The sequence below is a fragment of the Bombus pascuorum genome, chromosome 7 (assembly GCF_905332965.1).
Source record: "Bombus pascuorum chromosome 7, iyBomPasc1.1, whole genome shotgun sequence".
Taxonomy (NCBI): Eukaryota; Metazoa; Arthropoda; class Insecta; order Hymenoptera; family Apidae; genus Bombus; species Bombus pascuorum.
This window is the reverse complement of record NC_083494.1, coordinates 16,694,977-16,712,948: the sequence shown is the minus strand read 5'-3', so window position 1 is coordinate 16,712,948 and position 17,972 is coordinate 16,694,977. Positions and strand designations below refer to the sequence as shown.

General features: G+C 39.2%; 1 protein-coding gene across 3 annotated transcripts; it reads right to left on the bottom strand.

Moving 5' to 3' along the window:
- Positions 1 to 1,063: 1,063 nt before the first annotated feature.
- Positions 1,064 to 16,749, bottom strand: LOC132908642 (uncharacterized). Of its 3 annotated transcripts, XR_009658389.1 has the most exons (8): positions 16,129 to 16,749; positions 13,084 to 13,351; positions 9,523 to 9,784; positions 7,191 to 7,473; positions 6,154 to 6,342; positions 4,860 to 4,978; positions 2,005 to 4,779; positions 1,064 to 1,562 (listed from the first exon to the last, which is right to left on the bottom strand). XR_009658389.1 is itself a non-coding variant. In XM_060962824.1 (7 exons), the coding sequence occupies exons 2-7, from the start codon at positions 13,147 to 13,149 to the stop codon at positions 3,272 to 3,274; spliced, it is 2,427 nt and encodes an 808-aa protein (XP_060818807.1). In that variant the 5' UTR covers positions 13,150 to 13,351; positions 16,129 to 16,749; the 3' UTR covers positions 1,935 to 3,271. The 3 variants fall into 3 exon arrangements, 1 of the variants encoding a protein (XP_060818807.1); XR_009658390.1 differs by lacking the exon at positions 13,084 to 13,351; XM_060962824.1 differs by lacking the exon at positions 1,064 to 1,562 and having other exon boundaries at positions 1,935 to 4,779.
- Positions 16,750 to 17,972: the final 1,223 nt, after the last annotated feature.

Below are 17,972 nucleotides of genomic sequence, written 5' to 3'. Positions count from 1 at the left end.
CTCGTTTTTTTTCTCTTTTTTTTGTTTTCTTTGTTCATAATTAATTATACGGCAAGAGAGTGAGATTAGTTTGTACGAGATGGCGAGAAAGAAAGGAATGCTTATCGCCACGAGACGATTACGTTAAGCGTTCTGCTCGTGGTTCGTCCGTCGAGTTCGCTAATCGAGAAGATATTATTAGCCTCGCTGATTTCGTTCGTCAATGATGCTCGTTTTTAGAGCTTGCTTAGTAGTCCATTTTACGGAAATTGGCTTGAATCGCAGAATGGATTGTTTTTTACGAAGATGGAATTGAAATTATTGAGCAATCGAGTTGATAACGAAGAGAGATTTCGTTCCCTCGTGTGTGGTGATTTTCTAACATAGGACGAATGTCCTTTTCTCTTGATAAATTTGCAAACAGTTCTTGAGTATTTTCTTTTTAGAAAAACTTCTTAGTTCGTGGTTCAGAAGAAATTCAAATTTGCATTTACAGGGTCGAGCAATGAATAATTAATGCTTCAATTTGATACTTCCAATTAGGTGTTAGATATTGAAGGAGGTACTCATCCTTAATTAAGTACGAGGTATCGAAGAATTAATTAACCGTTAATTATAGACCAATTAAATATTTATACATTAATCTCGTTCGTTATTATCATATTATTTTTGTTCGCTTTTTGCTTTCCTTTCTTCATATCACTATGATAAACATTTATCGAATAAATACTTGACGTCGTACGTTATTTCCTATAAATCTGAAAATACGACGAAGCGATTTATTGCACGTCTATATTTAATTGAATGACTGCCAAGTAGTGTCGAGGAAATATCTCGTAACATATATGCGCGTCTTTAGTATCTCACCCTATATGCTTCCTAACCTTGGCTGCCATCTGTTATCATTCTTGGGAATTGCTAAGTATCTCGAATCTCTTTGCTTTTATTGGATTTTTTATTTCTGAAAAACAAATTTCCGAGGATATTTCCAATGGAAAAAGAACGATGCCGGTAAAATGATGGAGCGTGTCGAACCTACGTAAGCTATAAATAAAACGCATTTGAACGTAGCCATCGTCGTATCATTTGTTCTATCCTCGTTTATTCGTCGAATACAGATACTCGTGCAGATTTTACAACTTCTTATTTACGTAATACATATTGAACGTATAAGACCATTCATAACTACAAAATTGTACATTCTTGGTACATTGGCAATCGCTTGGAACGGGTTCAATCGAAGAAATAAGAATTCAAGAGCGATCCTACGAGTCTTTTATATCGCAATTAATCGAACTCACGTTACATTCCGTCGACCACACCTTCGATTACTTCGAAGCACGCGGACGAACCTGCCCACGGTGTACAATGTAATATTTACATTTCGATTAGCCTAACGTCGCGCGTCGTCTTGGAAACGAGTAATCGTGATCAGTATTATCGAATCTTAAGAAAATCGAAAGTGCTTGCTCCCTCCACGGTCAAGGGCAAGAACGAGTGGTTTTCCGGGAGCAACTTGCCAAAATTTGTCCGCCTCCACGATTCCTGGCTGATCGACGATCACAGCTATACGTAAATTGTTCCTGAAATACACGACACATTGGGTGAGATTAGACGATCGTGGCCAATGGCGTTATTCAATCGTCTTGGACGTATTTGAATAAAATATTTGCAAAATGAGTATTCGATTAAACGTTATTTTGAGAAAATTATATGCCAGTTTATTTAAATAGAAGGATTTTTTCAAGTTATTTCATTATTTAACTATTAAATTATATTTCACTTTAATTGATATTTCGTATTTTTATTTCTCATTCTATTATACCATAATTGTCATTTATATTGCAAAGGCAGATGTGAAATAAAATCATTTTATCGTAACACAAAATAATATTACTTTCCCTTTGGTTACTAAAAAATTGAAGTTAAAACGAAAAGAATTAAAGCAGTTGAAATAATTCTGCCTCGTTTCTCGTTTTTATTTCAAATAAAATTTGCACATGCCTATTACTCGATGATCGTTACCTTTCTGTCTGCTTGTACGATTCATCGGCCCATCCTGTTGGCAGCGAGAAGGAAACGATAAAGGAAACAATAATCCATAAATTATCGAGATTGAACGAGGTTCGTGTTGTCGATGCAACGTTAGAATCAGCACGAAGGAATAAAAGAATCGCGAATATAATGAGCATCGTCCATGGCTCGCATCCAACAAACGGGACAGTTTAAACTCTAAACGATGCACTGTTATGTGTTGCATCGTTTGATACCAAGTTCGATAGGTACGACGCGACGATCGAATAGCTTGAATTTATGTAACTTCTTGGTTCTCAATCACTATATATGGTATATAAATTCGTAGTTTTTGATTCGTCCTTTTATTTACGGCCTCTTTAGTCCTCTTTGGATCACCTTAATACTGTTCGTGATATTTATCATGGATAGAGTGTGTTTCTTTATGGCGAGTCGTTCGGTGGAAATATTCTCAAAAACAGGGCATCAGCTTATATTTATATCGTAATTCTATGCGTTCAATATTTACGTACTCGTTCTCGGCATTGTGTAAAATAGATATAGATATTACATCTTGGAATATGATAAAACAATTTATTTCGAGTTATAGCAAGATCTAATCTATATTTCCCAATAGGCATGTTCAAAAAGTATTTCGTTCGTTGTTTCATCTTCCGTTCCGAGGAATATCAAATTCGTTTGATTCTTTGTATCGTGCTATGTTCCAGAAATCATTACGTTTCGAACAAAACTACCTCCACAGCCAAACGAACGTGTCTTGAATTAGAACAAGATCTACCCTATATTTCTCAGCAACCTCTTTTCAAATAATATTTCATTCGTCTCTATGGTATATATATTTCGTCTTTCTCTCAAAGTAACCAAATTCATTTGATTTTTCTGCAACATTTATCGCTCGTACACGATCTCTCCATCCTCGGATCAGTTTATTTTCATTTAAAGCAAGATCTACTCTATGTCTTTCAGTGGCTATCTTCAAAGAAATATCTCGTTTCATCCTCTTCTCAAAGTCCTGGAATTCATTTCAAAACATATTCTACCACCGTCGGTGTACGACCACTGATTGCAAATCGAGTATCACAACAAGAACACAACTTTCTCTGCTTCGAATCTCCGGCTGCGTAACCAGATACACGACGCATAAACCGTTGCCAAACCAGGACACGATGTACGGTATCACATCCCATCCGCAATCCCATCGATTCGACAGCCTCCACCCACCTCCGTGTCACGCGAAAGCGAAATCAAACATCGATCCTCAATTACTAGCGGATCTGTTGCCGCTCTCCATGGAACCTCGTCGTGTGTTGTCCGTCCTCAGGATCACTCCCTGGGCGATTCCATATTGTTCAAATGGATCCTTCCTATAGATCATCGTTTCCTCCTTGTGAATCTTATTTTTCGGAGGTGTAGACGTTCTCGCGGGAGTGGTAGTTGGACTATTTTTCGGTGTCAGGGTCTTACTCGGCGTGGAAGACGGACTGTTTTTCGGCGAGTTTCGCAAATTCGACGTGGAACCTGTCACGGTATTATTGTTGTCCCCCGCGGCGACTGCGTTGATCCCTTGTAACGCGTTGAAACTCTGCATGACCAAATGAGATGCAACAGACATAGTGAGAGGGTTGGCGGATTGCGACACAAGGGGAACCGGCCCAGATTTCTCGTTTCTGGCCGCTGTCAGATTACTCGATTGATTCTCCACTCGAGCCGCTGCCATAGGCAGCATTACCACCGGTGCATTCTCTACTCGAGACATTGATTGCGTCGGGGATCGATGCACCGCTCTCGGGGTCGAGCTCTCGCCCCGAGCCATCGACGATTGGCCGTTCGCTACCGGTACACTTGACCTCTCCACCGGTCGACCGATCGCCATGTTGGATCTGTCTGGCTGCGTCGAACCAGCCAATACAGTGGCCGATTGCGTTCTTCTCGCAGACTCTGCTTCGTTTCCGTTCGACACCGGCGAGGCCGGAAACGGGGCGGTTTGCGAACGATGCCTCCTAGCAGGGATCTGCGGGCTCCTCGGCAAACTTCCATCACCGAGGAGGTCTACCCGCGAGGTTCGATCCTGGAAATCTTGCGCGGACTTTACCAGTTCGGCAGTTCCCTCGGGTAAATTAGATTTGAACCCGTTGCCGCTCCTCGTTGCAACAGTCTCGTCTTGAGAAGCGTTCAAACTGCTCACTGGTGAATTATTAATTTGATCGTTCGCCAGTGGCTTCTGATCCTCCGTGTTGGGTTCGGTTTTCAGAGGTAACGCGAGAGGAAGCATCGCGTTGCCGTTTATTCCATTGGCATGGACCGCGAGGTTAGGATCGCCGTTGGGAAAACTGGCGAATCGGGCGACGGTTTCTCGTTCCTCGGCTACTTGAGGTGCAAACGGAATCTTCCTTTCGGTTGGCTGTCTTTTGATTGGCTGTCTCTTTCTGGCTGACGAAGCATGCGTTCTGTTTCTATGTTTCTTGGGTTCGTTCCTCACCACTGGACGAGTCTCCGGAAAGTGTCTGCCTTTCATCGAGCTCGGTTCTTCGTCTTCATCCTCGTAGATACGAATGTCCTCGTTTAGATCCGACTCATCTTCCTCGTACTCTTCGACTATAGCGCTCGCTTGAATCCATTCTCTGATTCGGTCCTTCTTCTTAGCTCTGTCCACCGTGGTCTCGATCCCGTACGTGGTCAGAGTGTGAAGCAGTTGATTCTTTTCCTCGAGAGAGCTGTGGAAGCTGTACATGGACGGGCAGAGCTCGTCCCTCTCGTCGGCGCCACCTGTACAAACGTCGAGTCAACGAGGTGAATAGGAAGAAAACGAGAGGAAGGGAAGGTCTTTAATTCGGATCGATCGTTACCGTTCATAGCCTTCTCCGCGCCGAGTTTCGCTAACCACCTGTCCTCCAGGTATTTGTTTATCTCCAACACGCTAACGGGACGCTTCTCGGCTTTAGGGTCCAGTAATCGCTTGAACATCCTTCGTAACAGTGAGAAGAATCGATGAAAAGAAATTAGGAGGTTGATAGGTGAGTAAAACGTTTGTACAAGTTTTAGAATAAAGTGACGAAGGTAGATCGGTGGACAAAAGAAAATTCGAAACTGGCACTTGTATTGTATATTATGAGCATTCTCGAGTATCGTGCAAGGACGAAAAGCAAGAGTCTAACTTCTGTGAGAATCGTTTTAATAGAATACATAACGAGTTCTGTAAATTCTATGGATCGTAATTTGGTCTACGAATAAGATTCCGTCATATTGCTACGTTTAATGATTCCGTTCACTCAGAGACAATAAACCATTTAACTCGGGGGTTGCTGGCTTGCTTTCAGTCGTACTCGTGCTTGTTTCGAAAACAAACCAAAGCTAAAATGGAAACATTTCTCGGTATTACTCTTTGCGCGACCTCAGAATATAATCTGTTGTACAGTGAATCCTTTTGCTTGTTTTAACGCGCTGAATCGATCCTGAAAACGCCACCCTTTTTATGAACTCTCCTCCCCACGTGTTTAACGAACGATTTCGGTATGCATCAATTTATACTTTTCTTTCTATACTCCCTGTAGTCGGGTTACCATATGCCGGATTGAACTTCCTGTTCGTTAAAATTGAAATTCTACCATGTAGATGTAAGTAGAATTTCTCCACGTACGAATCAGTCCTTATCGAACTAAAAAACTCGAAATTTCGATACTTTGAAGATTATTTCATGAAAATATAAATTTCAAAATTTCCCTTAATGTAAATAATTTCTTACGAAAGTAAAAGTTTATCAGTTCCATTATGTTATTACAATTGTTCGATTATTCGATTATTTAATTTAAATTATTTATTTACTTAATTTAACGTCTTGCGTTAATTTTTGACAGATATTAACAATTGTTATTACAATTGTTCGATTATTCGATTATTTAATTTAAATTATTTATTTACTTAATTAAGCGTCTTGCGTTGATTTTTGACAGATATTAACAATTGTTATTACAATTGTTCGATTATTCGATTATTTAATTTAAATTATTTATTTACTTAATTAAACGTCTTGCGTTGATTTTTGACAGATATTAAACGCTTGAAAGCGATCAAATTGTTAGATAAAAATCTGCAAATATGATTGAACGTATGCCGGCGCCTGGTTCTCTCGAAGAAACTGACCTTTGCGCTCGTGAGCTGATCAGCTGAAATAATTTCGGTTTCTTGGCTATGTTGAGCGTCGCGTTGTGCCAGTTTTGATATCTGGTGTAGCGCGGGTCGTCCAACGCCGCTTTCTGCCACGGTAAGCATCCGGTCAGACAGACAAATAGGACAATGCCGAACTGCCAGACATCGTGCGACGTGAGAGCTCTGAAAACGTCAAACGTAAATAAGCTGCACGCGTACGCGTGCATATTTTCTCATTCATGATCACGATTTTAACGAGCTCCAAACGATCAAACCTTTCCTTACTAAAATTCAATGCGAAACTATCCGATAGAACGTTTATAAATTTCTAATAAACCACATAAATCTCGCGAAAGATTAATGGCTGTAAATATTGGAAATTGTTATAAAATATTATACAAATATATTTTTGAATTAGGTTCGAAAGAGCTATAAATTTTGCCTTGTCAACGATGTAAAATGAATGAAACCTTGTCACTGATATCATAAAATATAACATACCTACGCGGTATAACGATTCATTCGTCATCTTCGCAAACAGTGAAAAGATATTGCAAAAAGGATAAAAGTTACATATAAAATACACTTTCTGCATTGTCGATCGATCAAACGTTTAAACGGAACAGAACAGATTACGTCAACAACGAGATCATGTTCTCCCGTATAAATGTTAACCCAAATATTTCTTCTGGCCACGATTCTCGAGTCAATTTCAATACGCTACTTCCCAAAAAGTGTTTATCGTTTGAGCACGTTGTTAAATCGAGAGTTTAACGTCGACTAGATTTAATATCTATTCGATCTTGTTTCTATCATAAATTCAATCCTTAATTGAATCCTGATTTAATTTGTCAATAGAAATTACGCTTATACTATCATGGGTATAATTTTATAACGGTATTCGGTTTCTATTCCATACGTGTTTCTGTTGTAAAAGTAAAACAATTATCGTTTGCATGGAAAATTTATGGTAATCCCAAAAATTAAAAATAACTGCGATAATTGCTAATAATGGTCAATCGTATAATTACTTGTACGTCTCGTCAGTGTCGATCTGCAATACCTCGGGTGGCGAGTATGGCAGCCACTCGTTGTGCCGACGCACCACCGTGTTCACCCTTCTGGTCTCGCCGAAGTCGCACAGTTTGATCCGCGAGAAATCGCTCCTGAACACGAGAATATTGTCGAGCTTGATGTCACGGTGCACCAACTCGCGACTGTGAATATGATGCACCGCTGCAGCCAATTGTCTGACTACCCTTTTTGCGTGAAGCTCGCCGAGCCCGGTCTCCGTTACGTTGGACGTTAAATCTCCTGAAATGATGGGTCGTATACGATGTAATATTGTAACTTTTATGAGAAATGTAGAAATATCAAGCTTTTTATCGTACAAAAATAGATGTTTCTTATTCGAGTATTTTAAATTTGTATGACTCGAAATATCTGAAAAACTTGAGGAAGGAGACTTATTTCGAAAATGAAGTCAAAGGAGAACGAAAACAAGAATCCTAAAAAAACAAAATATTGCTTGCAGAAAAACAATTTCCACAGCCACGTCTTTCTCCTGTGATTGGGGTTAGGTTGGGGTTAGATTGATTAGGGTTAGGTTGGGTTGGTTAAGTTTTATTGTAAAAAATTTATTAGGTTTTATTGTACAAAAGTAGATGTTCCTTATTCGAGTATTTTAAATTTGTATCATTCGAAATATCTGAAAAACTTGAGGAAGGAGGCTTATTTCGAAAATGAAGTCAAAGGAGAACGAAAACAAGAATCCTGAAAAAACAAAATACTGCTTGCAGCAAAACAATTTCCACGGCCACGTCTTTCTCCTATGATTGAGGTTAGGTTGTGTTGGTTAGGTTTTATTGTACAAAATTTATTAGGTTTTATTGTACAAAAGTTATTAGGTTTTATTGTACAAAAGTAGATGTTTCTTATTCGAGTATTTTAAATTTGTATCATTCGAAATATCTGAAAAACTTGAGGAAGGAGGCTTATTTCGAAAATGGAGTCAAAGGAGAACGAAAATAAGAATCCTGAAAAAACAAAATACTGCTTGCAGCAAAAACATTTCCACAACCACGTCTTTCTTCTATGATTGGGGTTAGGTTGGGGTTATATTGATTGGGGTTAGGTTTGGTTGATTAGGTTTTATTGTAGAAAATTTATTAGGTTTTATTGTACAAAAGTAGATGTTTCTTATTCGAGTATTTTAAATTTGTATCATTCGAAATATCTGAAAAACTTGAGGAAGGAGGCTTATTTCGAAAATGGAGTCAAAGGAGAACGAAAACAAGAATCCTGAAGAAACAAAATACTGCTTGCAGCAAAACAATTTCCACAGCCATGTCTTTCTCCTATGATTGGGGTTAGGTTGGGGTTAGATTGGTTAGGGTTAGGTTGGGTTGGTTAGGTTGGGTTGGTTAGGTTGATTGGCAGATAATTACAAATTTCTACAGAATATGGTAAACAATTTGCAGCCAGTATTAACGATAGAATTTCCATACTCTGTGCGGAATATAGTAGTATGCATCACCAGCGATTACTCAGCAAACAGCAAATTAAAATTTCAAAGAGCACCAATTTATCATCTCGACGTTTCTGCTGGCCTTTATTCCCTTTTTCCTGCATCTATCGAGATTCCTCCGCATCAAATATTCCATTATCCCACACATCTGAGCTCCCACAGCCCCCGAGAACAACATTTTTAAAGCGTTAATCATACATGCACGGCGCAATGGCCGTCCCACACCGTTATAAATCCACATTCGTAAAGTCGTCAAAAACTATTAGGTAGAAGCTATACGCGGTTATACATTTGATGCCATCCCTCGTTTAAGAGTTTTAATGGAAGAGTGACCCAAATTTATTTGTTCTACTCCAATTATACTTTGCATAAATGAATGTTGTTCTTGAAGGGTGGATCATTGTTATTACGAACATCGAATATTTTATTTTATGGCAGGAAATGGAGCAAAGAGCCGAGTGGAAAGGTGAACAAATTTTATTTCTCGTTGGATAATTAAATTTGCATAAGAAACGCATGGATGACACGTAGATTTTAATATATATATATATGAATCAGAATTGACCTAGCCTTCTTCGTCCAAGGATTTATAAGCGAATATTAAAAATATTTGCTCAGTGGAAAGAATTCATATCTGGAAGCATAAAAATTTTTCTCGTAAAATTTCTCACAATATTCTTCAAATTACACATTTCTTTTTTTTTTTTATTTTTTGCTGCTTTATTATTTTTATCATTTTTCCTCGAAATTCCTTAAGCGAAGAAAAATCTTGGAAAGCACGATGCAAGACGATCGATAAACGACATTCACGTGCATGGCATAAAAGGGACACTCACCAAGAGGAGCGTACTCCTGGCTGAAAACGTAGAAGCCAGCGGTCTCGAAGGCTACATCGTAGGTGGTGATGATGTTCCTGTGCGCGGCCAGGTGCAGTCCATAATGGAACTCGCGAAAGAAGTCCGAGATGCCGGTGTATGCCTTTGGCAGCGCTTTCAGTACCATTTCGGTCTGGGTGCTTCGGTGCTCGGTTAGCAGGATCTTGCCGAACCATCCTTCTCCAACAATTTGTAGAATATCAAATTCGTCGATCAAATTCACCTGTTCGGCAAAAATTTATCAAATTCAGGTGTTGTTGCTTCGAACGAGAGATAGGTGAATGATGAATTTTATGAAGACGCGAAACAGCTGTGCCGTTTGTGGTATAGGTGCTGCTAACGAAAATATTATCGATCAATGTTAAAATGCTATCCATAGCTCGATATGTCGAGTACATTGTTCAGATATCGTAACCTTGCCGTGATCCTTGAATTTCTATTTCAAGTTAGCTCTCGTCTTGGCAAATCTTTAACCAGATGTTTGATATAAGGTATAATTGATTTGATAATTAACTGGTAATTAATTGATTCATTGAAACACGAGATATTTGCAAGCAAAGAATTATCTTGTACAATAGGACATTTATTAATAATGGTTAGCAGCGTCTTTTCTATCTTTGCGTCGATTTTCTTCGAGTCGGTCGGAATTAAAGAGGAACGCGAGAGAAGTCTATTTCTATTTCGGAACGAGACTTGATTCTGCTATAAGATCGATGGATATCGTTTTCGAACGTCGGAAGATACCTCTTGGAAGTAGAGGATTCCTTTTACACTGACCAGAAACAGTTCGTGAATCCATGAAGTTGCATAATTTAGCGCGATGTGTTGTAAACGTCGAACTACGGGAAATCGTAATGCGGTCGTAAATTACTAAAACTAAAGTCACTGATAAGGATTGGATTGGATGAATGATTTCCTTTTCTTTATTTATTGCCAGTAATATTCCTGTAGGAAAAATTTCAACACCGATGTAGAATTTAGATCGTAGATTATGAAATCTATATTTCTTTTTTTTTTTTTTACTAAAACGATTGTTACATTTACAATTTCATTAAATAATTTTTCTTCGTACGTGTATTTTAGCGATTACTCGACATTTTTCAGTTTCGGAGGGAAAATAATAATATTTGAAGATTTTTATTCAGGCGTGTACCTGTCTGCATATACGTGTTATACACGCGTACATCCATGAAACATTTTCATTCGAAAGCCAGTCTTTGTTTGAAAATTATTTCTTTAAAACGAATACATCATCTGTCGTCGCCTACTATTTCCACGTTACAAAACCCGAGAAGCTACAAGAAACTGAGCTAACGTCGTAATTCTCGTGAACTCAAACTCCGTATAACTTACACGAAACGTGTTCCAAAAACCTAAAAAAGAAGTTGTCTCATTCACGGCGACACATATTCAGCCGGTAACTTTAGAGGCAAGCGCCAACAGAGTCATAGACTTCACCACGATGCAGTGTCGTCGATGTTTGGTGGATACTCCGATTTTCCAAAGTTAGAGAAAGACCCTGGCGGAAACACGATTTGCCGCAAACCTCGGTAACAATGAAAACGGTGTCGGTTTATTACTCTCGAGCAGCCGCAGACAGGCTGTTCGCAAGACTCGTCGAGGTGTTAAAGGTTACAATCGCGTCGCGCCCTGTCATAAAGTGGGCATTGAGCGAGAAAGTTGGTTTACTGCCAGAAAACGGATGAGTCCGCGTTTGCTTCGTTTCGAGGTTCACTACCTTGCATAAATATTTCGACAATAAATATTTCACGATTGAAGTTATCGCAGATGTTCAAACACAGTAATTGAACACCTAGTATGAATATATTATGAAACAGTTTACATAACGAAATTATTTATGAATATATTGCGTGTGTGTGTACGTGTGAGGTGTGTATGAAATATTTTGAAATTTCATTAAGACCTAAATTTCAATGAGTATAAATAAAAGAGCAAGAACGTCGAAGGTGAATGGACATTGGTTCTGCGGAGACATCTAACTCGAGTGACTTTAATTGTATCTGATCGATCTGTCTATCTTAGAAATGTGTCCTTCCAACTACATTCGAAAAGTTTCATAACGCGTAAATATCGAACTGTTGAGCGATGTGGCCATATATATTTTTTCTTATAGTTTAAATTTAACGGAACGTCTGGTCGCAGACGAGACAAGGAAAAAAGAATTCGCGGCAAAGAGACGTTCTTCCATCTTGGAAAATATATTAAAAGTTGCGCCAGGTGTCCAAATACTTTTACACGGTTGTATAAATGTTGCGCATGCAACTATTTCTGGATCTCGACAAACAATGAATGACTGGGAACGCGTGAGTTATGATTGTTAATGCCACTTAATCTCGACGATCTTTTTGACCGATCGAACGATTTGTTGGCGTTATTTGAGGTTATGATCGCAGCTGTTGTTTTGGAGCCTGTTCGTTCCATTCGTGACTCATCGGCAGGCGAAGATCGTGGCTAAGAATGTTCGCTTTTGTTTGATGTTCGGTTAAGGAAAAACGTCAAAGAACGTTCTTGCCTTGGTCCATAAGTAGAGCCGAATGCCAACTTCTTTATTTAGGTGTTTTATAGGAGAAATAAAAGTCAGACGAACGAAAGCTTTGTTGATGGATTGTATCGAGCTTTTTCTGCCTCTTATTTCCAGCCGCTATTGGGATATATCGAGTCGATGTGTTATAAAGAGCATTTGCGAATGTATGAAGTTTATTGATATTACGGAACATGTAGGAAGTATGCAGAATATATACGATCCATAACGTTTTTATCTTATTGAAAGTGCAACATTGAACTTGCCAAAAGCATCTGCGCGTTTTCGATAATTCTATAATAGTTCTAGCGTTTGAATACATCAGTCAGTTTCTTAATTAGATGTGAATTTTTAGTAGATATTCGAGAACTGAAGAATTTATCTCGAACATTGCGCGCAGAATTTCGAAGTGAGCAAAAGCACCTGCATCGAGTTGTAACGTACAATTTCATCGTATAAGTTGCCTCAAAATTCCCTCAGTTTGCATTCCTGAAAAATGTATTACCCTTGTAGGTTATTTTAAAACAGAGAGTTTTCCTTTTATATGTGATTTAAATTTTTTAACTTCAACGAATATGATTCGATTTCAATTTGAATGGAATATGCCGTATATTACAATCCAATAATAAAAGTAATTTCCGTAATCCCCGCGATAAATATTATAAAATCAGAGACAAGAGATTAATAATTAAATTCGATTGCAATATACGGGCAATCGGAGAAAAGTCGGTAAAAGCTCGAGTAATCTGTTCATCCATGGCACTCTAAATTTACGTTCGTCGTGTCCATCCTTCCCTTTCGATTAGACCAACAGCTTCGTTCAATCTGGTCGATCGAAAAATCATATTACCTGAAAAGAGTATCAAAAGGGCTCGTGGACCGATCGAAACGAACGCGCAAACGAAGGAAAGAGGGGAAAAGGGGGTAAAAAAAGGGGTTGCTCGTATCACGAGAAAGATTTGATTCGCCAATCGAGTTACCTTCTCCAGCTCGAACTCTCGTATCCTGTGAATGGAGCCGCCAATGGCCTTCTTCATTAAGCTCATTCTGACGGACGGTCGTCGATCGTGCGCCACGAACTCGAATTCGAGCCAAAAGTTGCGTTTAACTGTCCGCTGTGGTCGACGCAGATATCGCGAGGTTTACATTCTCTCGTCTCACGCTCGACGCTCCTTTTTGTCACATGTTGGTCTTGGCCTTTACGTCGATCAATCTTCGATCCTGTCGCGAAGTCGATGAATCTTACGACTGAAACGATTGAAATTGAAGGTTGTGTTGTTTATTTTGTAATGGATGGTTCTTTCGTTGTCGACGACTAGATTGATGGAAATTGTGGAATTCGAATGGTAGATATCGCGCTAATATTCAGATATACCTCTGACTTCAACGATAATTATTCTATTTAAATTTGTACAGGAATAATTAAATTATGAGTATAATTTATGCGCGTCAGGATGGCTCGGATTAATCTTACGCATCGTTCAATAGGAAAACGAGGAGGATCGCGTGGATACGAAGCATCGCTACTTCAACAACGCGATAAAAATCACGATGAATGGTTTTTACGAGCGTTGTGTTTTAAAACACTTGATGCAGTGGTTTGTTGCATACTTCACATTCGCTTTTTATTTTTTCCATCTTTTTAGCCGCAAGCTCTCAATCATGTCCAGTGATGGATGGGCGAGACGTGTATTGGTTACTTGAATTGTACCAGGGAGGATTGCGTTTTCACCTCGTATTGTGAACGTGTCTAGGCTGATTATGTATTGGAAAAGGGTCATCACAGCCGTAAATTCAAGCAAAAGTATAGATCTAACGGGAAGGGTGTATAACGTGAGAATAGAAAATTATGATATAGGGGATTCGTCGAAAGTGACTTAACATTTCGTTTACAAATTTTGTAGGAAAATTTTGTACGAGGTTTTGTTCAAATTATATCTTTACCAATATGCAGATACAAAGATATGCGTGTATATGTATATATACATATATTACGAGATTGTGATTATTACCTCTTCGTTATTTACTTGAAATTCCGTAAACCGCATATTATTCAAAGTATCTATAATACGAGTTTACACATTGCAATATGATTATTCCGCCGCATCGCCAATTGGCGTGGCCGCTCGTTAAAGCGTTAATTTAGAATTGTAAATGACGTCACATGATACTGTAACTATTCACATCGTTCGCAAATTTCTAAAAGAAAGTTGCAAATAGCCGAGACATCTATCACGTTGCCTTCGTCCTACAGCAAAGAAAATCGAGCAAACGAGATTACGATTCTCGTTTGCCATGATTGTTTAAAAAAGTTGCAATAATTTGTCCGATTAGCTCCCATTCTGCTTCGCGAACGTTACGCAAACGGCTTCGAATTAGAAGCTCCATACAGTCTAGCGGCATTTTGTAACAACAAGATCTTGTTGAGAATTAAAGCGTTGGCCAAAGTGCTGGCGAAGTGGTAGGGGAAAGTTTGCCAAAAGCCACTTAAACCGCGATCACGTGCTTCCGCGTAGCCGCAAAGCGAAAGCGCAAGTTTTAGATAATGCGCCCTTTGTGCGGCCGTGCAGGGTAACGACGCGTTTTCACGGAGTTACAAAGCTCGTAAGTGGCACGGCCTCCTCATGAATGAGAAGAGAAAGAGAAACGGCGATGCAGAAACAGAGAGGGAAAGAAAAATGCGGAGGGAGTAAAAAAAAGTTTGGTGAATGACGCCTTGCGTTGGGGAAGGTTCGCCTGCCACTTCGTCTCGAAGGAAAAAGATATGTACTTACTCTGAACGCGGGCGTATCGCGTTCAGAAATCGTGAAAAGAATCAAGCTCGCGTCGTTTGATGTTCAGCTACTTCCGATGGAGAACGCGTTTTCGCGATACAGGAGCGGCGTATTCAGACCATGAAACATTCATGCCGACGCGGAGATGAGAAAAAAAAAAAGGTATCGATGCGGCAGAGAAAAATAACGCGGGTCGAAGCAGAGCATCGAAGGACGTGAAAACGCGACTCGAAGGTAGACGATACCGCGCGAAGAGATATTAGAAACATCGAACTTGATTCCGGCTACCTTTCGCTGGGTCTAGCGACTTTTAGTGAAATTGGAAACATCGGGTAGCGTAGCGAAATTTGAAAAAGTTCGTAGGCGATGTGTTTTGAATCTTTCTGTCCACCAATTTCGGATTTTCTTCGTTGTTCGTCCGAATTTAACTAATCGTCTTTCAGTTTCGAAAGGAATACAAACTTTCTAATCAATTTAATATTTGGAAAAAATTGAACGACGATCAGCATAGTTTAGATGAGATCTTCACGTTGAAAGAAAAATTAGGGAAGGGAATAACAGCGGTGTTCGGAAAAGATCGTTGTTGGAGCAAAGTACACGTGCCTAGGACAGAAATAGCGTCTCAGATTCCAGGCTATAATTCATAGCTGTATATTATTCGCTCAAATAGGTTGTTCCTGTTTATAATTTCACGCAGGTAGGGGATATTTCTTCTCTTACGGAGGATTTAAAATCTCGTATTTCCGAGTCGTGATAATTGTTGCGCAAGTTGAAACACAACGAAACGCCGCAATCCTCCGATACACACGGGATCTCTCGTCTTCGGCCAAATTACATTAACTATATCGGCCGTATATTCATCGGATATAAAACTCTTTCATCTAGCATCTGCGTCGATTCTATTTCTTATTAAGTGTAAACAATCGTCAGTTAAAAATGACAATTGTATACGTATGTGGGGAGGAGATAAGTTTATGAGATTGGTTATCTTAATAAATGTCGGGACAAAGGAATTAGAGCAAGGAAGGAAACCATATTATTATCGTCTAAAATAACATTTACGAACAGCGAATAGTTGGCTTGTCAATGTAATTTATAACGAATTACAATTTTTATCTCAGATACGAAAGAGATTGATAATTCAATAATTTTCCTTAATTTTCTGATAATTTACTAATTTCTTATCTTTTAGTACGAACATAATCGTTTTTCATTAATATTAGAAATAGATTCAAATACTTAACCCCATACCTAAGAAATGCCAAGAGTTCCGGGTAGAGGAAAAACAGCAAAAAGTCCAGGTAGAAGAAAATACAAAAATGTTCAGGTAGAAGAAAATACCAAGAAGTAAGTCCAGATAGAAGAAAATATCAAAGGACGAGTAATCTTCGACAAAAGATCCAACTGGCGCCTAAGCAATCACTTCTCTGCCTCTTATCGCACTTTCCCTGAGCATAGTTCGGTTATCACTTTTCCCGACCGAATAATATGCTTCACCAAATGCTTCTTTCTCAACTTTCGACCACACTCTCGCCCTTATTCGCACTCATTCGTGCTCGTTCGCACTCATTCGCATTCATTCGCACTTTTGGCACTTCGTTCCAAGAATTCGCTCAGCCAACCCGGGCTACAATTAATCCGTGAAAATGTCACCAGCACCACTACCACGCACTTATTTCTTCACGATCAACTTCATAATGTGCTGAAATCTCATCGAAACAGCCCGGAAACTTTTGTCTCTTTCGAAACACGAAACTCGAGTTCGGTTCTTTCTGCTGCTCTAACCGTAAACGTGCCTGCCGGGATTCGTGATTTTACAGCGACTCCCGTGTACGCTGCACTCTTCGACTGTCTGCAGTATTTATAAAACACCGACCGGAAAGCACGACTGGCGAGCTGATTTTGGCGCCGAGCCGGCTTGGCCGTGCGCTAACGCCTCGACGCGGACGTCGTCTTCGTGGATCGCGATCTTCGTCGTCGAACGGCCGAAGAATCCTCAATTTTCAGCGAAATTTACTCGTGCACGCGATTTATTTCCAAATCGATCTACGACCGTTCACCGACAGCCGTTAATTTTCCCATCTTTGCGTGTAACCACGTGCTAGAGGTAGCTGAACGCATAATCGCAGTCCCGGGAAAATTGATGCGTCTGCGTCGCGGCACGTCGAGCTTTCTGCGAGCTTTATGGGAACGCTGACTAATTGGGCAGTTATTTCCACGTGTGGAAACACCTCCCTCGGGGAAAAGTGGAACAACGGTAGAGATGCTTCGCGAGGAATGTGCCAAACGTTGTTTCGAGTGAGATGAACGCGTTTGTTTCAATCGCATCGTTGCTTTTGCTAGAAAATTTCATTTCCATTGGGGGAGATTCGTTTTAGTCGAACGCTTAGCAGATCGCGTAGCATTCGCGGAATTTTATTAGACAGCTTTCAGAGAAAATGCACAGTCAGACGATTTGTCATTGAATAAGAATAATTTTCGGGTATATAAGAAACGCTAGCACATTGTATTCTGTAGTTTTGATTAAGTCGGAACGTTTGACACGCGGTCGAACAATGACTTCTGGAGACTGGAATAAAAAGTTCATCTTTATTATCAGGTAACTTTTTATCTAGCAGTTATGTAATTAATGTAATTAATAGCATAGATGCGATTAAAATTGTTTCGTAAATAATCGCGATATATGCCGTGGACACCTATCGGGATTTCGTCCAATTTTTCGCTTCTTCCGTGGAATACCTTTAGCTTGACTCGGTCGGTAAATGCCACTTTTCTACAGTATCAAATAATGATTATTTTAAATAAATTATGCGTTTATGTATGTATTCGTATTAATTAGCACAACTACTCAACTGTATATACCTCATTCGCAAAAATTATTTATTGCGTAATCATCGCATAAATATATTAATGATACTATCAATATACATATATTTCATGTACATACGCACATGTATATTTAATATACATATACGTTTTTTCAGTTAATTTAATCGCTGTCATATATTACGTTTGTTTAATTTTTTTATTACGGAATCATCAAAATTTGGAAGCATTTTCAATATACAAATGGAAGTCTTTTCTATTACTACGAA

Bases quoted from the DNA above. Each gene is read 5' to 3' on its own strand.
- LOC132908642 (XM_060962824.1), bottom strand. From the start codon at position 13,149: ATGAGCTTAATGAAGAAGGCCATTGGCGGCTCCATTCACAGGATACGA. The intron at 4,979-6,153 runs GTCAGTTTCTTC...ACTGTTACGAAG, and splicing joins ATCAGCTCACGAGCGCAAAG to GATGTTCAAGCGATTACTGG. The intron at 4,780-4,859 runs GTAACGATCGAT...ACGTTTGTACAG, and splicing joins CGCGGAGAAGGCTATGAACG to GTGGCGCCGACGAGAGGGAC.